General features: G+C 51.6%; 1 protein-coding gene across 4 annotated transcripts; it reads right to left on the bottom strand.

The window, feature by feature from the left end:
- Nucleotides 1-5,445: 5,445 nt before the first annotated feature.
- On the bottom strand, nt 5,446-26,745 carry CYB5RL (cytochrome b5 reductase like). Of its 4 annotated transcripts, XM_081057823.1 has the most exons (8): nt 26,682-26,745; nt 23,037-23,187; nt 22,141-22,409; nt 21,089-21,237; nt 18,582-18,669; nt 14,954-15,058; nt 11,788-11,991; nt 5,452-7,354 (listed from the first exon to the last, which is right to left on the bottom strand). In XM_081057823.1, exons 3-8 carry the CDS (start codon nt 22,330-22,332, stop codon nt 7,151-7,153), a joined length of 942 nt encoding a protein of 313 aa, XP_080913949.1. In that variant the 5' UTR covers nt 22,333-22,409; nt 23,037-23,187; nt 26,682-26,745; the 3' UTR covers nt 5,452-7,150. The 4 variants fall into 4 exon arrangements, with proteins under 4 accessions (XP_080913948.1, XP_080913949.1, XP_080913951.1 ...); XM_081057822.1 differs by lacking the exon at nt 23,037-23,187 and having other exon boundaries at nt 5,446-7,354; nt 26,682-26,729; XM_081057825.1 differs by lacking the exon at nt 26,682-26,745 and having other exon boundaries at nt 23,037-23,278.
- Between the last annotated feature and the right edge of the window lie 51 nt (nt 26,746-26,796).

The following is a 26,796-nucleotide window of genomic DNA, read 5'->3' as shown; positions in this document are numbered from 1 at the left end:
ACTGTCCATTCCTTTGGTGACCACACCCATCACTGTGCACTCGTACCTGTTTCTTTGTACACACGCCCATTCCTGTGTATACACGTGGGTCACACACACTTCTGCTTTTGCATGTACACGTTTGTGTCTATGAATAGGCATCTAGACCTGCACGTACCCAGCTCTCTCTCTGGATCTATACAGATCTGGCTGGTAATGTCCCTCACTGAGTGTATACCCACAGCTAAGTGCAAATGTCGCAGGTGCATGTGTGCGTGACAATCTCGGGATATGTGCCTCTCCGCATGTGAACATTTGTAAGTGCACGTCTATTTCCATGGGTGCACAGCTCTCTGTTGGGGCACAGGTCTGTACCTCAGTGTAAAATCATTACCCCCAGGTGTGTACTTCAGTGCCTGCGTGCTCGTAATTCTGAGTATATGTGCTCACACAGCCCTCGTGTGCACCTCTGTATCTGGGGTTTCTCTCTAGGGCAGTTCTGTTTTCCTATCTGCCTTCTGTCACTGTACCTGAGTACAGGGATGGTGCCAGATGGGGAGGGTGCTGCCTAATGCTTCCCCTTTCCACAAGGGTCTGGGCTGACAAGGGGAGGGGAGGCAGGGAGGCTGTGCCACCCCTGGGGGTTCCTGGCTGGGCCCCAGAGAGCCACATTTCTCTATTAAGTAGAGCTCTGGGGATTAGGAGAACTTCCCATGAGTCTGGTCTCAGTGGCAGAAGCCAGGAGGTAGGGACACTCAGGGAGCACCCCACCCTCTGCGCTCGTCAGCAGGGGCTGGCCCTGCCTGGAGGGAGATGGGTGCACCGCTTCCCAGACTTCCTCTCCTGTGGCAGTGTGGGGAGGGGCGGGGGGGGGACTATATGATGCGGAGGGGCAGGAGAAAAGGGGCAGGAATATAGACAGAGAACAACTAGGAGAGAAAGGTGAAGGGTCAAAGAGAGAGGTGGAAAGCTGAATGCAGGGAACACAGGAGGAGGCAGGCCCCCACGGAACCAACGCCAGTGCTGGGCTGGGGTGGAGTCCTGGGGACAGCAGGAGGGGCCCAGAGGTCCTGTTGGCTCCTCACACCCCTGGGAGCCACACCAGCCCCAGGGCTGAGACTTTGCCAGGAGGAAGCCACAGCCCCTTCTCTCTCCTGTCTCTGTGAATCTCTATGCTTCTCTCCCAGTCTCTCTGCCCTGTCCCTGTTCCCAAAGGCTGGGGTGAGAAGGCTGCACCGGGAATGATTTCCCATAAGACCGGACAGAACCGTCACAGCCTCCAGTTCCCGGGCCAACAGGAAGAAAGTGAGGAGGGGACCAGGATTGCACCCAGCAAATGCTGTTTACCTCTGTGCTCACTTTCATTTGTATGGAATTGGACAGCTTCAAAAACACAGTCGAGGCCCCACCTGCAGCCCCAGCGGCCACGAGTGTCATCCAGGAGCAGGTGTGGGCCGGTGCCTGGAGTGCAGGGACAGGCAGGAGTCAGGGCCCCGGGCCCTCGGGCACTTTTGTAGGCTGAGCCACTTGGCGGGCAGGTTAATCTCTGCACAGTACTGCCCAGCTATACAGTTATTTTCCTGTGTTCCAGGTTCTGCATTCCATTTTCCAGACCAGTGTCCCAAACTGTATGCTCCCACTCAGGGTTCTGTGTTCAACATATTAGGCTCCAAGCCCAAATTCTACTCCTTGTTACAAACACACCACACACACACCATCACCCCCCTCCTCTCCTCCTTCCAGGTTCCCTTGTGCTCAGCCCGGCCGGAGAAGCATGCAGGTGAAGGAGCTGATACCAGCTCACTACCCTCCAAGCGGGCCCGTGTGGCCTACCATCCGGCCCAGCGTGCCCACCTGACCACAGTGCTGAGTGCCGAGATCCAGGACCTGCCAAGGCTGTCACCCTGCTCTGCTAGAAGCTAGTGTGCTCTGTCAGCCTTGGGAGCAAGGGGCAAGACGACGTGGTGGTCTGCAGCCAGAGCCCATGGGACCTGCACGCAGACAGCTGTGTGGACCCCACGCTCTCCGGCGTGCCACCGGTGCACGCCATCTATTTGGAGGGAGCCCTGTGGGATGAGTGAGGGACCTACGTGGGGCCCTGTGCAGAGCCTGGCCCCAAAACCTCAGCCTCTAGCCCAGCAGTCAGTGGCCTGTCAAAGCAGCGCCCACCCAGGCAAGGCCAGCAGCTTCCACAACTCATGGTCAATTAAAAGAAAATGAGTACAATGCACCTACATTTACCCTTCCTCAGGCCACCCAGGCCACACACACCGCTGAGTTCCTTTGCTTGTGGCTGGAATTATGCCAACCACGTGCAGCTCCCAGCTGGCTGTACAGATCAGAAGCTCCGAAGGGCAGCTATCTATGTCTTTGATTAATAAAAAATGGGAGATAAATTAATAATGAGTTAATGCATGCAATTGGGGATCAAAATCTTCCAAAGCATGGGAAAAATAACAGGGGGAGTTCTTGATAGTGAAAAGTTTGAGAACAGCTGCTGTCCTCAGAGGCCAGCCATGAGCCAGGCACTGCTGGGAAGGGCAGCCAGGGAGAGGAGAGAAGGGGACTGGGTTCTCATGCCCATTCTGTGTCAGGTGCTGTGTGTGGGGATTACGTTTCCCTCATCCTCACGCAACCCTGGGAGACAAGCTCCCTATTTTGTAGATAAGTAAACTGAGGCTCAGGAAGACCAATTACCTTGCCCTGAATACTTACAGAATCAATAAGAGATCTGAACCTAGGTCTGCCTCATTTAAAACGGAACGAAACATAACAACAAAGGAGTCCCAAACGGGGGTGTCTAGAAAGTCACTCTGGTTTGAGTTTACGAGGAAGACGGACAGAGGGAACAGCGTGAAAGCTAGGAGTCCTGGGCATAATTTATACTATTACTGTTGTATCTAGACCAAGGCCGGCACACAGTAGGTGCTCCCCAATTGTTTCAAATGAGAGAAGAAAAAGCTTGGAGGCATAAAGGGGCTTAGCCTATCCTGAGGTGGGGGAGAGGAAATGAATGTGTTTAAACCTCTAGTTTCTGAAGCACTTTGAGTAGGCATAGTTAACCTTATTGAAAAATTTTTAATTATGGAACTATTTCAAACACAAAAAAGGTAGAACGTAATAAAGCAGAATCAGTGAACTCATCACCCAGATTCACCAATGTTCACATTCTGCCATATTCATTTCAAATATTTTTATAATCAAGTGACACAGATGAAAGTCCCCCACCCACCCTATCCTACACCCTTCCCTCTGTCCCCAGAGGTCACCAGTGTCCTTCCTGAGCATTTGGCATTACTTCGTGTTTTTAAACTTTCCAAATATGGGTATCTCACTGTACCTTTCCTTTTATAATTTGCTTTTCACTCAATTATTATGTTTTTAGGATTTTGCCTATGTTGATACATGTAGACCTGGTTCATTCATTTTTTAGTGCTGTGTGGTATTCTGCTGCACGAACCTCTATAGAACAGTGTATTTCTCTTATTGATGGACATATAGGTTTTTTTATTCTTTGCTATTTCCAACAGTGCAGCAATGAAAATCTTTATACACATTTCCTGATGCACTCATGAGTCACACATGACCACAACTGGAGCATGTTGGAATGTGTGTGCCCCTACATGACCTTGGAGAATTGCTAAATGTCTTGGAAGTTTAGTTTCTCATCAGTAAATTGGGTTAATAAAATAGCATGCATTCTGGTGATGATTATGTGCTTCAGTTTAGATGAAAAGCACTTTGCACCTTGTAAAGGACTCCATGAGTATTGGTTCTTCGTCGGGTGTTGGACATCCAGGATGTACTGCGTGCCCACCCATGCTGGGCACACAGAGAGCCGGCCTGGGGACAGGGCCCTTGATGTGCTCATATGCGAACAAGAGTGTGAGACGTGCAGCGACAGAAGAACGCACAGGGCTGCTCACTAATCTAGCCTGGAGTGGCGAGGCGGGCAAGGCTTCCGACAGGAAGTGACACTCAGCTAAGCCCCCAAAAGACAAGGAGGTAAGCAAGGGTGAGTAGAAGACAGAAGGGTGGTAGGATGGCCCAGGCAGAGGGAGCAACAAATGTGAAGGAATTGACTGATGGAGGAGACAAGTTTGGAACATGAATTGGGAGCAAGGAATCAGTAACATAAGTCTAGAAAGGTAAACAAAGCTAAGAGGCTGCATCCTGAGGGTAGCAGGGAGCCATCGAAGTATCTTCAGCAAGGGAACAACAGGCTCAGATCTGCATGTTAGAAACAGTGGTGTGAAAAGGGCCTGGAGATCTGTACAGCGTTGCACCTACAGTCAACAACAATGCACAGCACACTTAAAAATGTGTTAAGAGGGTAGATTTCATGCTAAGTGTTCTTACCACAATAACAAAAAACCAGTCTGGCTGCAGTATGAAAGGGTGTGTGGGGGGAGAGGCTGGAGGCTGGGAGACCAACGAGGGGACTGCCCCAGAGGTGTAGGCAAAACACAGCGGGAGCTGGACTAAGGCAGCTGTCATTTCTGCTACCATCACCCTGACAGCACAGCTCCCACGACACGTGGGATGGTGTTATCAGGAGAGATGGCAGCCCTGCATCTCGTGAGGCATGGCTCCCAGCCACGAGCTCTCAAGGTTCCGGACGATAGGAGCCTTTTGGCATCTTGGCACGAAGGGCACAGCTGGGTCCCCACCAACGTGGACCCATACGGTCTCCATACGGACCCCATACGGTCTCTTATCCATGTGTTTCCAGGCTGCACAGATCCCACATGGATTGAGGGGAAGGAGAAGACAACATTGTAGTACAAAAGGGGCTGCTGGTGATCACCGCCTGACCTTGTACACTATGCAAATATAAGTATCTAAAAGGGAACAAAGAGAGACACCCACACACTGCCCCAGACCCCACCTCTTCAGTGTGCACCCCTACCACCCTCATGAGTAACGATGTTGCCTTGTTGCCTGTGAAGCCTCTACCCTCAGTGCAGTGACGTGTTCCTGGTGCTCTCCTAGGACAGGCTAAAAACCCTTGCCATCGACTCTCCACAAGCCCCTTTCTGGAACACTCCTCCCTTTCGGCATGACCGGTTTAATGTATGCCCTCCTTTTCCGGCCGTAAGCTCCCCAGTGGAGCTCCCCAGAACTGTACCTGTCGTGTTAACTGTTGTCTCCTGGTGCCCAGAACAGTCTGGCTCATGACAGGCCCTCCAGGACTACCCGTGAGGAGAATCACAGAGAGAGGAACACGCCCAGACCTCTGCGGCCTGAGAGGAGACACCTGTCTCGCCCAAGTCACAGGCCAGGCGCAAAGAAGTCAGCTCCTGCTGGGACGTATGCTCAGTGCAGGACCTTCCCACACTCTACATGGTGCTAAAAGGAGGCCGGGCAACAGACCAGCATTTCCCAAAGCATGTTGTATGGAACACTAGTCTCAAAAGATTCTAGAGAATTAAAATGCTCTACAGTTAAATAAGCTTGGGAAACTCTGAGTTAAACAAAATGAGAAAAGTTTCTTTACTTTTGATTGGAGTTTTCAGAGCCTGTAACATACTCGTGTACATGTGATTCTTGGCAAAGCTCACAAAGGTATTCTCAGTATCTTTTTGACCAGGGAATTCTGCCTGAGAAACAGTTTGAAACCTTTGGTACCATCCCCCAACTGCTTGTCGTATTTATTGAACATAGAACAGCACAGAAATTTGCCACAACTTTTTAGGTAGTGCAAGAAAACCCTTTTTCACAAATGAAAATTAATCCAAGCCCCAAGGTAGAAATGGGATAAAAATAAAACTGCTCTGGTTGAAGGGCGGCCTGGAGAGGCCCTCTGACCATCCCTTCCCTTCCCTGCTGCCATGCCAGGCACCCGTGTGTCCTGTGGAGCCCAGTTTGTAAGTGACCGGTCCAGAACTCTGAGCACAGGGCTGACATGGAGACCTGGCTTCTAGAGCTGGCTCTGCTGTGACCTATTTTACCTTGGGCAGGTCAGTCAGTGTCACCGGGCCTCAGTCTCCCCGTTGATACAATGAGTCTGCCTGACTGGATGCTTTCTGGAGGTCTTAACTTTAATCTCTGCTGTGACGACGACTGGGATTCTATGACTGTAAAATCCTAGCTCTCCGATTCCACGGTCCTCTCGTTCTGACATCCCAGGACTTAACATCCTGACTCTGGGACTGCCTGTAACCAGCCTGAGCGGGTGCTGCGCCCTGGAGCCCAGGCTGTGAAAAGCAGACTTCCTTACCTGCAGTGCTCCCCAGAAGTGCTGGCTTCCCTGGGGCGGGCATGCCCCCGGCAGGAGGCAGGAGGCGGGGCACGGAGGGGAGTGGGGGGGTCAGAAAGCAGTAGCCACTCAGTGGGCAGCAGGGACAAGGACCCAGGTCTCCTGACTCCTGCTCTATCTTTAGCTCTCCATAGCAACTGTAGCCAGGGTGCCAGAGCTGAAGGCAAGGGCTGAGCTGGCTGCCTGCAGGAAGGAGGGGCGTTTGAGTGTGTGCCTCTTTTGCTGGAGAAAGGACTCTGGGCTGGGCTCTTGAGCCAGGGAAGGGAGACTAAGAGTGCAGCCTTTGCAGCAGGAAAGGCCGAGGGCCCATCCAAGGCCCCACCTCACTCTGAGCATGTGGTCAGGTCACAGAACGCAAGACTTTCCATGTGTCAGGCTCAGGCCCTGGAGGAATGTAAGGCACGTCCCTCCTGCAAAGTGCTCGCGGACGCCCCTCTGACCATTCTGAACACTTAGTGAGCCCCTCGGCTGAGCCAGCTCTGAGGCCACACAGGACACCCACAGAGCGATGCCCAGTCTCCGGGGGAGCAGGCTCTGGAATAGATATTACAGGGCAGGGCCCGACACAAGCCTCACACAAGCCCTGCCACCTGAGGCACTGGGGAAGCTCCTCCCGCCTCTCCTCCTGCCTACGCCTCCCAATCCGGAGGCTCAGCCTGGCCCTGGCTTCCTCTGGGGAGTCCCCCAAGATGCCCAGGCTGCAGCCCCATCCACCCTCCACGCAGCAGGATGCCTGCCGGAGGGAGTCAGGCACTTCATGGGGTAGATGCGAGATGGAGCGCGCAGAGGTAAGACGTCCGCCCCAGGTCACCTGGGAAATGAGTGGTGGTCCACACCTTCTGATGCCGTCTGTGCTCCTTCCTGGGTCCCCATGGCAGGCCCCTGGCCTGGGCTTTGCAAGGGAGGCCAGGCCTAGAAGAGGAAGTAGGAATCCTTGGTCAGGCCGGCACGTAGCAAGCACCTGGCCATGTCCTCGGTAAACTCGGCCGAGCCACAGACTAATGCAAATGGCTTTCTCCGACAGGAGCCAACCAGCTCTTCAATCAGGTCCTGGGCCAGGCGGCCAAAGCGGGTCTTCTCCCGGTAACTCCAGGGAAGCTGCTCCAGGGAGTTCTCCTGGGACGATGAGAAAGAGTGGGGTTGATTACTGGGAGGTCCTCTGTTCACACCGCCAGCTCTTCTCTGCCAGACGAAGAAACTAAGGCAGAGGGGGTGGGAAGGCAACCCCCACCTAGCCCTGTCACAAGCCAGGCACTTGCTCACACTAGGACTCGGATCACCCTCACAACCAGCCTCCTACAACAGCAGACGCACAGGGAGGAGGGACGTCCCCCAGGGCAAACAATGAGGCAGTGGCAGGACTAGAACTCAGGCCCCACGTGTTCTCACTGCCTCCGGGGACTAACTGTCACTGGGGGGAATATTTTCTTCCATTGACCATGGGTCTCTCAGCATTTTCCCAAGGTTGTCTAGCACCATCGCCCTTGGAACATAACTTTTGTTCATTTGTTTAAAGGTTTCAATAAACTTATTGACTTAACAGATACTTACTGAGTGGTCACTCTGTGCCTGGCACTGGGGACATGGCAGCTGCTCTAAACAAACAAGGTTCCTGGCCTCATCCTGCCCATGTATATCACAGAGCCCAGGAAGCAGTGCCTACTGGGAGAAGGGTCTGTTTCCCTCACATAAAAAGGCTTGAGTGGGCGTCCGCATGGCTCAGTTGTTTAGAGCATGAGCTCTGAACAACAGGGTTGCTGGTTCGATTCCCACATGGGCCAGTGAGCTGCGCCTCCTGAAACGAAGATTGAAGACAACAGGCTGCCACTGAGCTTCCAGAGGAGCAGCCGATAGCTCAGCTGGTTAGAGCACGAGCTCTTAACAACAAGGTTACGGGTTCAATTACCACATGGGATGGTGGGCTGCGCCTCCTGCAACTAAAGATTGAAAATGGCAACTGGACTTGGAGCTGAGCCGCGCCCTCCACAACTAGATTGAAGGACACAACTTGGAGCTGATGGGCCCTGGAAAAACACACTGTTCCCCAATATTCCCCAATAAAAAATTTAAAAACAAAACAAAAACCCAACAAACCAATAACAAACATTCTAAAAAAAACACAACAGACTAGAGGTAGTTCCGGGATTGGACAGCGCGGCCCCTTCTCTCTTCCTGCCCTTCTAGCCTCAGCTTGTGGCTTTCACCCTCAGGGTGACCAAAGAAAAGCTCCACCACCAGCCACTTAGAGGAATTTCTTTTAAGTAAACATTTTGTTGAAGTACAACATACATACCTATACAAAGTTACAGAAATCACTAAGTATATGTAGTTTGAAGAACTTTAACAGAGAAGAAACCATATAACCAGTGCCCAAAACAAGTAAAACCCCGATAGAACAGGACTATTCAGAGCCCTACAGACCCTATTACACCAAGCTGCCTGTTCCTGGGGCTCACCAGAGGCAGGATGGGGGGGGGTTGGCGTTGGAATCCGAGCTTTGTCCTCACTTCCTAGTGAGTGACACTGACCTCTCTGAGTTCCTGTGATGAGTGTGGGGTGACGGGAAACCCTGCCAGAGGCTCTGTGAGTGCAGGCTTCTAATCTCAGGTACATTCCCTGGAGCCCACCTCACACTCTGTGGGACCTGACAACACTGTGGTGCTGGCAGGGGTCCTGGCTGCTGACCTGGACACTCCTGTGCTCCTTCCATGCTCTGACACACCTCACAGGCCCGAGAGCAGGGATGAGCAGCATGGTCGGCCTCACCTCTCCTCACTGCCCGGTTCCCTCAGGCCCGTTAGGTTCAGCTCAGCCCATCCCCACTGCGCACCCAGAGATGCCGTGGATGGTTGCTGCTCAGGTCAGGAGGAGACCCGTAAGCAATGATGGTGCAGTGTGTGTGGGGGGTGCTGTGAAGGAGGAGAGCTCAGGCTGTGAGAGCAGAAACATCTACACCAGCTGGGGGACTCGGGAAGCTTCCAGGATGGGATTACACCTCAGCAGAGAGATGTGGGGGATGAGTAGGTGTTAGGTAAAGAAGTGGGGAAAAGCACTCCTGGCAAGGGGAACACCGAGCAAAGGCCTGGCAGCCAGAGAAGCACAGAGCACTTGCAGACCAGTAACAAGCAGACCAGTGACAGCAGACACAGCACGCAGGGAGGGCAATCTAGGAGACAAGGCCACAGTGGGCTGGCACAGCCGTGAGGGTTTGGATGTCATCCTGAGAGCAGTGGGGAGCCAGGGAAGGGCTGGAAGCAGGGTGCTGGTGTGGTCGGCGCTGCCCTTCCAGCTGTAGAATGAAGGACAAATTGGCAGGATGGCTAAAGCAGGGAGATGTCTGAAGGTGCTGTCACTGAGGCAGGGGAGGGAGCACCCTGGGTGCAGGGAGCACGGACGGGCAGGAGGTGCCTCGCACTGCATCGCCCCTGCTGTCGACAGCCAGCCCAGCCCACTGGCATCATCAAAGCCCCAGGCCCTCTACTGCTGGCGAACTTCAACTCTACCCTTAAGCCCAGGCTCAAATGCCATCTCCTCCGTGAAGCCCTCCCTGCTTGCTGCAGCATCCTGAACAACCTGAGCAGCACCCATCCCTGTGCTGTCTCATCCTGGTGAGCAGTAAGACCAGGGCCTCTGGAGCAGGACCACCTGGGTTCACACCCAACTTGCTGTGTTACCTTGGGCAAGATTCTTAACTCTCCCTGTGCCTGAGTTTCCACTTCTGTACAATGGGCATGATGGCAGTTCAAGCCTCCTAAGTTTGTGGTGGGGGTGACATGCGTTAACATACATAAACACTTAGAACAGTGCCAGGCATAGAACAAGAGATCAATGAAGGGGAACCATAGTCAGCCATCCCCGTGGCCGTCTCTCATATACAGGTGAGAACCTGGAGGCCTGGGAGCAGGTCATCTACATTTTTGTATCCCTGGCATCTGGCATGTGGTTGGGGAAAAGGAAGACTGGCCGGCCAGGGCAACTCTGCCAGGTGCCTGCTTCCTGGCCCTCCTCCCACCTTCCTTGACCAGGCGCTTGGGCAGGGTTGAGTGTGCTGCTTGGTAGCAGTGGCCCTTCCATCACCCCCTCTCCCACTCGGGCTGCACACTAGCCTTCTGCTTCATTCCCCTGCCTTGGGTACTGCTGCTGCTACTAATGTTCACCAAGCACGACCCTCGCGATGCGTCTGCCTCACAGCCAGGCCTGCAGACCCCAGCCCCTGGGGAATCCAGGTATTGGGAACGGAAACCCAGTTTCCTGTCACCCCCACCCCCTCTCAATGGCAAGGATCACAAAGGTCTTTAGGGACACTCTAAAGCTGTTTCAAAGAGGAAATGGATGAGACGAGTGCTCCAAAGTATGAGGCAGTGAAGCTGACCCTGAGCAACAGAGAACAGATGGGGGCAGTCCTGGCAGAGGATCCCAGCCCAGGGGGTGTAGGAAAAAGAAATGAAGCTACCAACCAGAGGAAGGCAGGTGAAGCAAGAGAGCTGAGGGCCTGGCTTGAGATAAAAGGCATGATGGGCCCCCCACGCTATGGCCCAGAGGCGGGGGGCCTAGGACGGCCTAAGTGAAGGGAGGCGGTGGGGAATCACAGGGAAGAGGAGTCAGAAGGCAGAGTCACTTTCAGCTCGAGTATCTGCAGCCTGCAGAGTTGGAAAGCAGCTTTCCTCCCCTGCAGGGACAACGTGAGGTGCTCGGGGCGCTAACAAATGCAGAGCACTCGCATCCAGTTCACTTTACCCGTCGCTGATGGAGGGAGAAGAGCATGGTGCTCCAGACACCCGGTCCCTGCCTGTGGGGACAGAGTCCCAGAGAGCAGTTTCCAGGCTCTCGGCCTCACGTAGAAGGTGCTGGCTCGGGTAGTAAATGGCCGTCAGCTGTGACTAGTTGGCCGTCAGCTGTAACCAGTGAGCCACTAGCCACTAATATAACTGCTGTGGCCACGCTAGCAGCAAATGGGGGCTAGCAAGAAGATGGTGGCTGAGCCTGCAAGCGGAGCAGTAAACAGTGTGGCTCCTGCTTCCTGTGTCTCCAACCCAGCTGCCAGCGAGAATATAGTGATATGACTCCCCTACCTATGGCTCCGTGGGTGTTCCTTTTTGGCCTCACAGTATCCTGCGTTCTTATGTGGGGAGCGGGAGCAGAGACCCCGCAGGCCGCCCCGCATGACACTGCCTCAGGGCGCTTATCCTAGGGGACATCTGTGGCCTGGCCCACTGACCCCACAACCAGGTCTCCAACCCATATAGCTGATGATGCCAGAGGGTGGATGGCAGGCAGCAAAGCATGCGGGTGAGCTAGAGCTCTGGAATCAGACAGCTCGGGCTCAACCTGGTTTGACCCTATCGAGCAGCATGACACCGGCTCGCACCTTCACCTCTCTGAGCATGTTTCCTCATCTGCATAACGAACATGACAATATCTGCCTCCCTTGCCAGGTACATGGTTCAACTAGAGGCCAGTCTAGGGCAGAGAGACCACAGCAGGGCCCCAGGATGGGTGCGAGGGCACGGCAGAGTCTCAGGCAGGGGAGGAAGTCACCCTGGGCTCACCTGGCTGAGCACAAAGAAGGTCCGGACGTTCCAGAAACGGGCCTGCTCCTGGAGGAAGGTTTTCAGGTAGATGTCCTCAAAGGTCTTGAAGCAGCAGACCAGGGTGACGAAGGTCTCGTCGTCCGCATTGTCTGTGATGCTGTGCAGGATGGGTACCATAGGGGCCAAGCCGGTGCCCGCAGCCAGCATGAGGAGCTCGCCATACTGGGGAACAGCACGGGTATGTGACGGACGGGGTGGGGAGTCTCACCGCACTCACCCACTGTGGGGCGTTCCCTTGGGCTTGCCTGCCGCAAAGCGTCTCCACAGGACTGTTTACATGCTTTTGCGGACAGGTAGCCAGCCCACTACCGCCCAAGGCAGTCTGCTCTATTATGGACTGACTCCCCTTGCCAGGGAGGTCTTCCCACCTCACACTGAGCTGAAACCTGCTCCCAGAAAAGTCTCGCCCACTGCCCCCATGCCAGCCCTGCCCTCTGGGCTGTTTCCTCTGCCCCAGGGCAGCCCCACAGAGATCTGAAGACCCCGGCTGGGACCCCTCAGCCTGCTCCTCCCTCGAGGATACATCACAGAAAAGCCACGCAATAAAAGTGAGTTTCCACTCCAAGAGGCCCCAGTTCCATGAACCCCTCCTCACTGAACCCACCTCCTGGCTCAGGGCCTCTTAAAGAGGGCCAATCCTCTTTAAGGTCAGTGCTTCAAGGCTAGGGCCTGACGCACGCAGTGAGGTATTCAGCCTCGTTCACAGAGATTAGGCCTCTGTGAATGCAGTCTGGGTTTTCACTAACTACTGACAGTCACTGCACAGCGCACTTCTGCATGTGACACCCCTCGAGTACCAGGAGTCAGCGAGATCTGGGTATACTACCCTAGCCATGGGACTGGGCAAGTTCTTTCACCTCTCTTTTCTTCACTGATAAAAAACAGTAGCGCCACCCTATAATAGCACCTGTCTCAGAACGTCGTGAGGATTAAATGACACGGCATAAAGTGCCTGGTGCAGAGCCTGGGGCTTAACAATTTAGTCCTTCCCCTCACTGAGCCCCTCCCGCCGGCCACGCCACCCAGCCCTGTGTCCGTGCTGTCCCGGTCACCCCGTCTTTAACCTGCCGTGTTCTGCCTCCTTTGCCTATCGCTGCTCAGACTCCTCTGGGAAGACTCCCCTGAGTCAGGGGCACGGGTCCTTCTTTGTGTTCCCTCAGCCCTCTGCGCACCTTCCTCACAACACTGGTCATGCTGTGTCATCATCATCTATTTGTGTGTCCGTCTCCCCATCAGACTGTGTGCTTCTGGAGCCCAGGGGCCTCGTTCTGACCCATGTCAGGCCCCCAGGGTCCAGCAAGGGCCTGGCACCGGGTGGATATCTGGGAAATCTAGGGAATCAACGCACAGACATGCTAATGCGCCTGTCCTTTGGGCTGACGTGAGGTTCATCTGCCATGAAGATAACCACAGAGCAGCACGACAGGGCCGGAAGAAGACCGGAGCACTCCGGCCTCCTCAGAGGAGGAGAGCCTAGCCTAGTTGCCATCTGGGGCCAAGTGTCACTGTGTGAGATTCCATCTCTTCCTCACTGCTGGGCCCTCCAACCTCAGGAAGTGTGGGGCTTTCCAGAGGGATTCTACAGGTGCAGGGAGCAGCCACAAGGCATGGAGAGGCTCCACCTGCGAAAAGTGCTCAAGAAAACATTCATCAGCTGCCCCTCAAGGTCGGGAGGAAACAGAAACAATTCTAGGCCCCGCCCTCAAGTGCCTGGGAGACACAGGGACACCCTTGGCTAAAATGCAAGGCTGAGCATGGTTAGTACTAGGAGAATACTGTAGAAGAATATTAAGATATGCACACCACATGTCTGTAAAATGGGGGTAGCAGTACGTAGCAGTTCTTGTGAGAATTAAATGAGTTACTACATGGTCAAGTGCTAAAATCAGAACCAGGCACAGATGAGGTGTCACATACACATTGGTTATTATTACACAAACGTGTGAAAGAGCATTTGGAAGGATATATGCCAAGGTATATCTGGGTAGATGGCCTGAAGGTGTTCTTTATTTTCTTCTTTTTGCGTCTCTATGTCTGCTGATTTTTTTGGTAATGAAATGTATTGCACTGGTAATAAAGAAAAAACCCAAAAAACAATAAAAGCTATTTTTAAATTAAACAAAAAAAATGGAGAGGAATGATTCATTCTTTTCCATTTATTTTTGTTTTGCTTTGTTTTCCTAATTATAAAGATAATAGGTATTCACTGTGGATAATTTGAAAAGTATAATGAATAAAAATCACTCATTATCCCATCATCCAGAGCTGCTAACATTTTTCACTGCATTTTCTTTCATATTTTTTCAGTGCATTTTTAACTTAAGTCTCCCGGCCTGTTGTATATTCAGTTTTGTATGTAGCGTTTGTACCTTGGTCTTATAGCATAAACATATAACATCATTTATAAAAATAATTTTAAAATCCAGGATAATATTCTTTCAAGTACCTGTAACCCAAGGTACTTAACTGTTCCCCTATTGTTGGACATTCAGTTATTTCCAAATTGTTGCTATGATACATAAGGCTGCAATGAACATGTACAAAAGAGTAGGTATTTTGGATTCTTTCCATAGACTTCCAGAAGGGGAATCACTGGCTCAAAGGACTCGAAGATTCTTGACTCTTGGTACATACTGCCAAATTCCTCTCCAGATATGCACCAATTGATGAGAAATCACTAATTCTTCCCGGGAATGTTAGGGAAGGCTTTGAATGTAACGTGAAGATGAGAAGAGCATTCCAGGCTAGGAAGCGGTGGCCCCCCAAGCAGGGAGCCATGGGCACCTTTAGGGGGCGGTCTCTACAGTCTTGCAACTAGAATGTAAATCTGGAAAGATACCTGAGGGTGAGATGGGAGAGGGGCCCTGTGTACCAAGTATATGAGTCTCGATTTTCTAATAATGCTCATTAGCAGCCATTGATAGTTCTGAAGCATGGGCAGGCAATTCTGTTTCCTAGTGCCGACTCCATCTCCTCCCATGTCCAACCCCAAGGATACTCTCAGGATTAGGTTTGGGCTCACGAAGAATGGTACAGTGCGAACTGATAGCTTGAAGCCTGACACTGCAGTCCTGGAGGCTAAGCTGGGAGGGGTCTCCTGAGGACCCAGGGTGTTGTCACTGACCTGGTTGGGTTTGTAGAAGAAGCCTCCGAAAGGTCCTCGCCAGAAAGCTGTGTCCCCTGCTCTCCATGACTTGACACACCGGGACATCAGCCCTGTCTGGTAGCACTGGGAGCAAACACAGGGAGACCTCACTGGAATCTGCACATGCTGCCCATACACATCGGCCATTAATGCGGAGCCCTTTCTGCACTGCTAAGTGCTTTACATGTGTTCTCTCATTTAATCCTCCTAATTATCCCATGAAATTGTCACTGTCATTCCCAATTTTCAGATGAGGCCCAGAAGCTTCCGCATAAGGGAAATGTGAGGCTGGGATGAGAGTCCACAGCACGTCCAGCTCTAACTACAGAGGCCTCAAATCACTAAGGGGCCATGCAGGTAACACACGAATGAGTGAAGAATGGGTACGAGATGATTGATGGCATTGAACACTCAGACTCAGTCTCAGAGAGCAGTAGGGAACGGTGAGGACAGTGGTAAGTGGGCGAGTGAAAGTTACTTCTAAAGGAGGAAGCCACTTTGTAGATTCCAGTACATAGTTTATGGGGCTGATGATGCCAGAGCTTCTGATTTTCCACAGGAGCAGGATGCCCATATTTTTATGTAAATTCTCCCATTTTTGAAAAGTCAGCCATTAATTCAAAATTTTAAAACACTAAAATAGGCCAAAACCAAATACATTTATGGGCTGGAGTCAGTTTGTAGGACACTCATCTGAAATCTCTGCATTACCCTACACTGTCTCCTGGCTGGATGAAAAAACTGAAGGTTGTAGGAGGGGATTCCTCTACGGGGGGAGGGCAGTCTACCTTCCTGGGGGACTGCCCACTCTATGCCAGGCACCATGCTGAGGCTACAGAGGAGACAGCTGGACCTGAAGCTCCACGAAGGAATCCAGTGCCTGAACCATGGAAAGGACTTAATAAATATCTAAATCGATCAATCAATCAATTAACCAGATTCAGCCCCTCCCCGTAAGGACTTCGCAATCTAGAAGGAACCTAAGTCTCAGACATACAGAAGGCAGAAACCACCTAATACTCTATGAAAAAGATAAAAGTCCTGGGAGAGCCCTAAGGACGTGCGGTCACTTCCGACAGAGCGGGATTGAGGATAGCTTCCTGAAGGAGGAAGCATGCGAGCTGGGCTTTGAAGGCTGGGTAAGACTGAATTCACTGGGGACGGGAGCAGGAAGGCAGAGAGGATTCTGGACGTCAGGTATGGTATGGTCAGGGGTAGGCCAGCCAAGGTCATGTGCTGGAACAGCAAGCGGACACAGCAGAGCAGGGGTGTGGGGAAGCAGTGGACAAGAGGACTGGAAGGCGTTTGGAATGAGATTGTAACCAGGCTTGAGGGAGAGACTGGGCTTCGCTCATCACACATGCTTGTAAGCACCCACCACCAGCTCCAGCACCTTCCCTGGCTTCCCTGGACACCACACCTACAATATAAAGCAAGGGAAGTCCTCGGTTCGCCTGGAAGAGGTCCGGGAGGGAGGCTACAGTTTCCGTCTAACTTGCGGGAGGCTGTGTCTCAGAGCACACCTCGTGTTCTGGCCCCAGTCTCGTGAGAGGCACAGCTCCAGCAGTGGCCTTAGAGGCCCCTGGCACAGACAGTCCTCGAGGGGTAAGGAAGGATTCTTCCATGTCTCTAGCACCCACACAGAGCATGGCTCAATACACACTTGTTAAACAGGACTGATACTGAACTTCTGCCCTTTCACTTGGAATCATATTACCCAAGGGGCATAGGGACAATGACATCAGCTCTCTGAGCTTCAGTTTCTTCATCTGTAAAACGGGGATAATGTGACCTCTGTAGGCTGGTTATGATGTTGAATCGAAATCATGAAAATAAAGAGCCTGTAGCAGTGCCTGGTACCCCGAAGGTGCCTGAGAAATGGGAGTTCCTCCTTCCCATCTACATGGGAGGGTAAACCTGAAAAAAGCCATCTGCCTTTGCAATTTGCAAAGACATTTCCAGCTCTCCTAGCCAGCGGCTTAGGGATAATTAAGCATCTCTCTAAAGAGAGGCTTTCCAGTAAACGAAGGAGAAAATCAGCCTTGCAGCTGGGAGATATCCAGCTGCCCTGAAGAACTGTCTCCAGGCTTATCCTTTCAACAGAAACACACCCAGACAAGCAGCTTGGGGAAGCAGGCCATTTGGAGAGGATTTGTGGAATCTCCCAGACAAACAGTTGTGTGGAAAAGGGATCCCATCCAAGCTTATGTGTGAGGGAATAAACACTCAGGCTCTGAAAGCAGGCAGGGAAGATGGGAGCCACAGACAGGGCTGGGCTCTTGGAGTCAGGAGGCCAGGGCTCACCCACCAGCCAGCTGCACTTTTTACTAGCTGTGGAGCCTTGGGTTCTCCTGGAGCCTCAGTTTGCTTATCAAGGAAATGGGGGTAATAATTCGTGTCCTACAAGGGAGATACAGGATATGAAAGCTATTCTCAAACAGTGGTGCTCCCTAGGACTCCATTTGGGAAATAATGATTGAGAGCTATGTATTTATTACGTTGACCCATATGAAACTGCTGTTTCTGTAAGTCAAAAATGTTTGAGTATTTCATGTATAATTCTGCCTAATTATTTTCCCACATAATTGGACCTTCATGACTTCTTATACATTTGGTGCCTATTCTTTGGGTCTCTGGGGTGTTTTGTACCCAACCCACTTTGTTCATGTCACCTCTGCCAACTCCCTCACCACCCTGGCTGCCCCCACAAGCACTTGTCCTCCTGCCATTCATTCTGGGTATAATTCCCACAAGACCTTCTTCTGCTTCGCCCCTCCCTGCCTTTGGTTAGCTGTCCCCTCAGCCTGGAACGCCATTCTCTGCCACTGCCGATTTGTATTCCTCCTTTAAGGTCCGACTCAAATGCCTGGGCCCCTGCCCACCTCCCCCAGAGGTGATCAGGTTAGTTTGGTCCCCAAGTTCCTCCACATCCCATCTTTTCCTTGCACACTCTCTTCCAATCCAGGACAAATGATAAACAGTTCCCCAATCATGCCCCCTTTGCTGTTGTATGCATGCTGATCCCAGCTTCCTTCCCTCATTGCCCCCTAGTTCCCCACTCCTTAACTTAAAACGTACAGCTCAAACACAGATCTTCTGCTAGGAGGCCCAGCCTGCTTTCCCAACTCTCCAGCTACCCTGAGTTGGATTGGGGTCTCCTGTCATGGTATCTGTCATACTGTATTGTCTGGGATCGGTCTTTTCTCTAAGGACAGGCACCACGTCTGACTCATCTGGACCCCCGTACCCAGCACACAATAGGGGCTGAGCAGCTTGGTTGCCCCTTCCCCTAGGCTCAGTGCTCATTCTCCACTGACAGACAAGAAAATGAGAAGGAACAGCTTTAACTTCCTCAGTCTGAGCCTCCTTTTCATAAAATCTGTCTACAGAGGAATGTTCCCTCTGTAGGTGGCCCAGCAGCCCCCCTTTGCCAAGGAAGGAGATGGGAGAAGGTCTTCTTCACTGTCCCCACTCTTCCCTCAAGCCAGCCTCCTCCCATGTGAAAACTGGCTTTTCGCACATCGAGGGGAACTACCCCATCCCAACCATGCAGACAAATGGGGGCTCTGGTCCACAGAATCTTAGAGCACCATGTGAATCAGCTCACCTTGATTAAAACTTCAAAGTATCCTTTGGTGTTGGCAGGGCTGATGGGCGTATAGGCTCTCTGAATTTCTAAGTCATCTACTATCCCTCTGGGAAAGAGAAGCATTCAGTCAGGAAGTTAGCCAGTCATTCAAGAAACTCTTACAGGTACCTATTCTGCCAGGCTGGTGGAAGTGAAGGTGGGGTCTGGTCATCCCCAGTGGTCCTCACTGAAGGGCAAGCAAGATAAACAGAAGGAGCACTGAGCTCCCCATTCCCATGTGCTGGCTGTGAGACCCCTTGGGTCATTAATCCCTTATCTGCCCCTTGTGTAAAATGTGGCCAACCACCCATGTCCCTGCTGTGTGGTTCCGCTGGGATTACAGGTGGGAAAGTGCTTCAAAAAGTACACTGATGATGTGAGTTGTTTTTAGGACATCACTGAGGTTTTTTCCTGATGTCTTCTTAACCACAGAATGATAAAGATAAAAACAACTGTGTTTAACAAGTGTCTAACATTCATTAAACACTCACTACCTCGTGCCAGGAGTGTCAGAATTGCAAGGCTCCTCAAAGGTGCCCTGTTCCAAAGCCCGACCGCATGAGTGAGCCCTCTCCACGACGTGGTCAGCCAGGGGCCAGGGTGGTCATCCTGAGTACCAGTCCGAGCGGCTTTGTTGCCTAAACTGCCTGCTATACACCAGGCATATTACACGCACTATCTTATTTCATTCAAACAATAAGCCAAATGAGGAAACCAAGGCTTAGAGAAGGAAAGCCACTTGCCCAAGGTCACACAGCTAGAATTCACACACAGTTCTGAGTGCTGAGCCAAGTTCCTCACGACTCCTCAGAGCTTCCCACAAGATCTAAGCACTCCTGTCTAGTCCGACCATGTGCAAAACTCTCTTGTCTGAGGTATGCACAGATAAAGAAGGCCCTATCCTAATGCATCAAAAGTGGGGGAGCTAGACATAAATATTCAATGAATGCTTGTGGAACAAATGAGAAAGTAACAACATGTGGCGTGGCTTGGATGCAAGGAGCACTGGGACATTTGCTACAATAAAGGCAAAACTGACATGCTATGGAGGGAGTGATCATTCTCACTGGGGGAACCTCAGGAGGCCTCCTGGAGCTGGGGATTAAAGAATGAGCAGGCCACTGACGGGGGCAGGGGTCAGTAAGGGAAGCCATTCCAGGCAGGGGAATAGCCCGGGTGAAAGTTTACAGGTAGGGTAATGCAGGGCAGGAACTGTTAAGTGGATCACGGAGCTGGGGCCAGGGGTCAGTGTGAGAGACTTGGTGGGTAGGACAGCTGGGGCCTGGGTTAGGATGCCACTGGGGAGGCACTGTGGGGCACAAGGTGTGGGAATGGGGAGTGACATGGTCATCTGCATGTTAGAATGTCATTGGAGTGGTGGAGACGGTGCAGGAGAGAGACCAGCAGAGAGGCCGGGAGTTCTGGGCATCCCTGAGATGTGGATGGTGGGTTGCATGGGCTGTGACCTGCCCTGTGGCCCCTCCCATCCACTGGAATAGTTAAGGACGATCAGCCTGGCCACAGGCCAGAATGAGCTGGGCACAAACACCAGGGGTCAATTTAAGGCAAGTGGCTGGAGTGTGACCAGTAATAGGCTCTCTCCTGGTTTTCCTCTCCTCTGGCTGCACCTTCTGTCTCTTGCTGGCTCCTCCTCCTCGTGCCAATACTATAAATGCCAGAGTGGCCACAGCTCAGTCCTCCACCCTTCCCTCTTTCCATGACACTTGCTCCCAAATTCTATCCAAGTATATCTTGATCCCCATGCCCACATCTCAGCCTCAGACCCACAGAGTCGATTGCCTGGCAGAGACCTCCATCGGGAGGTCCCAAAGGGTCTCATCCCTGTGCAGGTAAGGGTGGGGACGGAGGTGGGAGGAGACTGCAAAAGCAGGCTGGGAGGAAAAAGGGAGTTCAGAGGAGTGGTTACAAGTGTAATTCAGGAGCCGGTAAGCTGGGTTTGAATCCTGGCTCCACGACTTATTAGTTGCGTGATACTGGGCAAGTCCCTTACTCTCAATGACAGTGTCCTTTCTATCGACTGGATCAACTGGTGATAATATTAGGTTAATGCCATAGGCTCTAGAGCCACACAGCCTGCTTTCAAATCCTGGTTCCAACATTTCCTAACTACATGACCCTAGGCAAGTTATTGAACCTCTCTAACTTCTGTTTCCTCTTGGGTATGACAATGGCACATACCACACAGGATTTTGTGAGGATTAAGTGAGTTCATACATATAAGCACACAGAACTGTGCTTTGGACAGTAAGAGCTATAAAAGGGTTTGCTGTTATTATCATTTGTTATGAAAATGGATTATTTAGCTCAATCTCCAAAACCCTCTGAGTCATGTGTTACTATGTCTATTCTGAAGATGAGTAACAGAGGCTTGGGGATGGAGGGGTTAAGCAGTTGCCCTAGGCCACACACTAGCAAATGGAAAAGTAGGGCAGCAAAGCTTTGATTCTCCCACTGCCTGAGTTTACCGTAGGATGAGGTGCTGGCCAGGCCGCAGGCTGAGCTGGCTGTTCCCGGGTAGCGCAAACTGGACACGGTAGGTGTCCTTAGTGAGTCTGTCCATGGCACTGATGCGGAAGGCCAGGAAGGTCTCTGGGTTCAGTTCGGAGGGGCAGCTCTACAACAGGAAAATATCCAACAGCTGGAAGCTGGGGCTCAAGAGACATGCAAGCATCCACAAGCATCCTTCCCACTTTCCCCAAGGAGAGGCTATCCTGGCTGGAAAGTTTTCTGTTATAATAGAGTGGCCCCATCTTCCTTCCCTATCATGCTCTGATTTAAAAAATACCAGAGCAGTTTATACTGTGCTCACCCGGCTCTTAAGCCTTCCATGGCTCCCCTCAGCTGCAGGATAAAGTGCGAGCTCCTCAGCTGTGGATGAACTTCAGGCCTCGCTTTACCTCCCATGTGTCAGATGCCACTCTTCTCCATCCTCCCCAAAAACCCTGCGGCCTCCTACCTGTGAGCCTTCACTTGCTCAAGTTGGGCCCACTGTCCAGAATACTCATCTCCAATGTATGAACGACCCACCCACACTTCAAACCTGCTAAAGATCCAGATTTGCAGAATTTAGAATTTTTTTTAGACTTTAGAAATTGATGAAACCTTAAAGATTATCTAATCTAATATCCTTATTTTACAAGTGGGGAAACTGAGGCCTGCGTGGTAGTGACTTACTTGTCCAAGGTCATAACACAAGCAGGGACTCAAATTTATTTCTTCTAAATCTCAGCCCACTGCCCCTAACATTCCACCCCACCTGTACCCTCCAGGAAGCCTTCTCTGAATGCCAGAACTCATGGATCTCTCTCTCCTGTAAAATGCCCATGCCCCATTCACTCCTGGGACCCCCAGCTGAGGGCCACGCTTTGAACCTGGCTCTATCTGCTTCCACTAAGCACACTCTTTTTTCTCTGCTGTACAGAGTCAGAGAACGGTTCTCCGAGCAGGTACAAGGCACACGGCCGAGGCCACGTACATGCTGCCACCCTGGCCCTCGTCTCAGGAGCAGCTCTCTCACCTGGGACTCCTTCCCTTTTAGCAGGCCTCTGTCTTTGCTGGCTCGGGCTGCCTCCCATCTTGCCAGGTCTCGGTGATAGAGGTCGAACACACAGGGAGAGCAGCCACTGCCGCAGCACTGGGAGGGCAAGGGCTCCACCGGCCGAAGATGCAACCAGGCTTCCTCATCGTCATCCTCCTCCCTCTCATCCATTGGCCATGAACTTGGGCAGCCTGGGAGGTAGCCTGGCTCTGCGAGGTCATGGGCCCAGGCCCCGTTGCCTTGCCAGTCTGGGAGAGGAAAACGTGGTTACTCTCTGGTCACCTCTAATCTTCCCATTCTCCCCGAAGCCTGCAGGTGCCATGCTGTGTGCGTGCATGGCACTGGGGACAGGGATGAATCCACCCTGGGCCCTGTGCCCAGTGGGGGAGGCAGGCCTGCAGGACGTATCAGAACTGGCCACCAAGATTTCTGACCTATTCCTGCGCTGAGTGCTGGAGTAAGCACTTTACATAGAAAATCTCATTGAATTTTTAAAAATATTTTAAATGATGAAGTCAAACATATAGGTCCAATTTAATAAATAATTATAAAAATTACAAAAAATAAATTAAAATGTTATAAAAGAACACCTTTGTAACTCCCACTCAGTCAAGTAAAAAGAACCTTGCCAGCACCCCAAAAGCTGCTTATATGTGCCCCTTCCTGCTCACCCCTGACCCCCGTAACCATCCTCTTGACTTTTGATATAATCATTCGCTTAATTTCCTTCATTTTGTTACCTGTTTGCAACCCTAACCTCTACCGTCCAGCTCTGCATAAACAGAATCACGTTCTTTCACTCAGAATTGATGGCAAATCACCGGTGCCATTTTACAGACGGGAACACTGAGGCCTGGAGAGGTTTAAAAACTTACCCAAGGCCACACAGCTCCTAAAACGGTGGCACTGGGATTTCAGCTCCAGTCTGTCTGGTTTCAGAACATGTTGTTCCTCAACCACAGGAAACCAGGAGGAAGAGCTTGTGATGGTCCAGGTGGAAGGTAATAAGCACCTGGACCAGGGAAGCTTCAGGAAAGATGAGAGGACAGGGGTCAACTGGAGAAATACTGAAGAAGGAATTAATAGGATAGAGAGACTGACTAGATGGGAGGTGACAGAGAGGGGGACGCAGGGGTTGAAGGGTCATTCAGGTGTCTAGCTTGGATCCCTGGGTGGAAAGCGAGCTCAAGAGAAACTGAGTTTTAGGGGAAAGAAGTGGGGGAAATGGTAAGTTCAGGTTTGAGGAATGCTGAGTGCCCATGGGGCATCCAAGTACAAACTCCAGTCGTCAGTTGGATTAGACAGGTCTAGGCACATGAGTCTGGATAGGGAAAGCTGGGTAATTGACACCAAGGAAGGGATGATGATGGGTCCAGGAATCGAGAACGGAAGGCTGGAGACTTTCGTGAGGGCCTGCTTGGCTTCGCTGTCTCCTGCAAGCACTCACTGCACTTGGTCCAGCCTGGTCATCGTAGGTGCTCAATACTCTTCAGATGAATGCCTCTTACAGCATTTCATGCTATTCAGAAGTTACATATTCGCATGTCTTTCTCCTCTTGGAGACTGGGAACACCTTGAGGGCAGAGGTTTCTTTTTTATTCATTTTATGAAACAGCACAGTGTATATTCAAAAATATGTGTGTTATATGAAAGAAAGGAATGAAGGTAAGAAGGTAGGATAGGAGGGAGGCATGGAAGGAGGGAGGAAGGGAGGGAGACAGGGAAGGAAAGAGCTTGGTTTCAGGACTATTAGGTAAATACAGTCTGAAAGACAGATCAGGGAGAAGTTAAATGGCTATGATTTATCCTGAGGTATTTCTGTAAGGACAGTGTGGGATTTACCAAGGTTCTCCTTATTTACGTGTGGCACTCACAGTTTATATAGAAATAGACCTGATCGTCTCACTTGCAAGCAAACAACTCATTTAAAATTCCACAGGCAAATCAATGTAAAACAGAGTATTCCTTCCCTCTTGACTGAGAACAGAACTATGGGGAAGTCTGATGTCACAGAACATTATCTGATGTAAATATCATTCCTCTAAAACGCAACGACCTCTAAGAGCTCCAGCCTTTGATTTCCTCGCATTCATTCCTGCCATATATACACTTACTAGGCATGCCTGCTAAATGAGGTGCTGGGAAGCAGAGGTGAGCGACACTTGTCTCTGCTCTGGAGGAGCTCCTGGCCTAGTGGAAGAGTCATCTAATAAACAGATGGGAACCACTAGAAGAATAGAGGCCACTAAGCACGTTGTACTGCCTCGCAGTCCTCCGGACAGGCATATATAGGTAGGTCATGCTCTTTCTCATCTCACAGAAGAGGCCCCGATCAGGAAGCCAGAAGTGGTAGTACGCACAACTGGGTCTCTTCCATTTCCAGGCTGTGCTCTTTGTCACTAGATTTCACGCTTCTGGAGGGCAGGAGGGAGGGGGTCTTCATCTATAATTCCCAGTGCCTGGCACGAGGCTGGCACAGAGCAGGGGCACAATTTGCCAAATTGTCACTGAATTTTATGGGCACCGTGGAGCCTCCCAACAGCACTAATTTCACTCATGCATAAGCGCTAGGATCAAGGTGTGGGACAAGTCTGTGGAAGGGCAGATGTGCAAACCACCAAGTCGGCCAGAGGACCCGAAAGTCCCATTTCTTGGTTAGCAATCACTTCCCAGGAGCCCTGACCTTTAAGATCTTTTCCACGTTTCCTGCTTCCCACATCCATTTACATTGGAGCTTCCCATGGGCCCAAAGGATGTGCTTCCAGTCTGTCTACACCATCTATCAGCACACTTGCCAGCAGCTCTGATCACACCAGTCCCCTGCTTGGCAATCTCTTAACAGCTCCCCATTGCCTATTGGATTGAATCCAATCTTCTTGCCCGATGCCCAAAGGCTCTTCCTGACCAGGACATGTCCAAATTTTCTTACTACTTACTATCGTTGGTTGGAGGGCAGTCCCTCTGTGGGCAATAAATCTTTCTCTTATAGAGGAAAGGGTTTGGCTTCAGAAAACCTAGTTCTATGGCTGGTTCTATGATATCAGGAAGGTTGGGCAGGCTGGGACCCCCTTGAGGGCAAGGGGGTGTCTTATTCTTTCTGTATTCTACCACCAAGCACGGGACTGGCATTTGGAAGGCTTCGGTGAATGGTGAGTGCTTTTAGTTTACAAATGAGGTCTGGGAGCCAGACACAGCGCTAGGTGCTGGGATACAGCAGAGGTAACTAAGACATGGGCTCTACCTTCATAGTTCTTGCAGCCTAGCATGGTGTTATATCGACTCAACCCATTTTTACTGTGTGTTATATACTAGGTATGCATACAAAGCAATGAGGTCTGGTCCCCTCTGTAAGCCGGTTTCTTACTCCCTGCGAATTTTGCAAGCTAAAGCGAGATAAGTGAAAGAGCTGTAAACTGCGATACATTGCAAAGGTTCTTCAGATCAATCTTTGCCTTAAATTCACCGTTTCTGTGTTTTAATAATCTCACTTTCTCTGGTACTTTGGAAATTGGCAGAGGAGCTGGCCACGTCAGTAATGAATTTTACAGACCTGGTTCATGCCTGCTCTCAGCCTCTACCTTTTCCATCTAAGAGGCAACACCTTTAAGCCAGGCCTCAACACACGGCGTGGCCCCTGCCTGGAGGACCGGCCTCATCCTTCAGGCCTTTAGCTTAAAGGTCACTTCCCCGCAGAGGCCCTCCCGGAATCTCTCTTTGCTCCTTCTCCGCTATGTGCCCTATTTGTTTCTATGAGTATTCATTCATTACACATATATTTCCTACATGTCAGGCACTGTTCTAGGGGCAGAGGCTACCGCAGTGAAGAATCAGAAACCCCAGCCCTCAGGGAGCGCACACTGTCGCGGAAGATAGTTATTACACATGCATACATATGGGAAACATAGTAGGTTAGCGTCAAATGCTAAAGAGGAAAATAACTGGGGAAAAGGGATAGGAAGTGTGTGTGTGTGTTGCAACTGCTTTGTGTATTAACTTTGCTTACTTGCTTCCTGTTTCTCCCACTAAACGGTAAGCTCTACAACGCACATCTATGTTATTCACAATCGCAAACACAATGCTTGACACACACTGGGCGTGTGATGCCTAGGCGCTGCTCCACGAGCAAAGCAACGCCTCCATCGCTCCGGCCTTGCTTCCAGGAGGCGAACGGGAAATCCCGAGGGAAAGGGAGGAAAGGAGCTCCCTCTGGGCGCTGGGGAAGAGGCCGGCGCTACGCGCGGGCGGGCGCGGCGCGGGTGCGGAGGAGCCGGTCCCTCTCGGGCTCAGGGAAGGGGCCCCGGAAAAGCGCCCGGCCAGGTGCGCACTGCGTGCCGGCGCCGTACAGGTGCGCTCGTTTAGGCGCGTCTAGCCTTGTGTTCACGGCGAGGGCCACTGGGGCTCAGAGAGAAGTGCCTTGCTCAAGCCCTCCCTGCTCGTTGGCGGTCCAGGTTGCCTCACGTAGGAGTTTCCAAGCCCCGGTATCGCCTCGTCGCGTCCCAGCCCCAACCACGACCACTCACCTACACCCGTGCGCTTCCCCTCACGTGAGGATCCTTCAGCTTCCCTCCCTGCCCGGTCCCCACCAATGAGAAAATGAGAACGGCCTGCGGGGTGGGGCAAGGCAAGGATATCCTG

This window comes from Rhinolophus hipposideros (genome assembly GCF_964194185.1).
Source record: "Rhinolophus hipposideros genome assembly, chromosome: 8".
NCBI lineage: Eukaryota > Metazoa > Chordata > Mammalia > Chiroptera > Rhinolophidae > Rhinolophus > Rhinolophus hipposideros.
The sequence above is the reverse complement of the archived record's forward strand: the minus strand, read 5'-3'. Positions and strand labels throughout refer to the sequence as shown.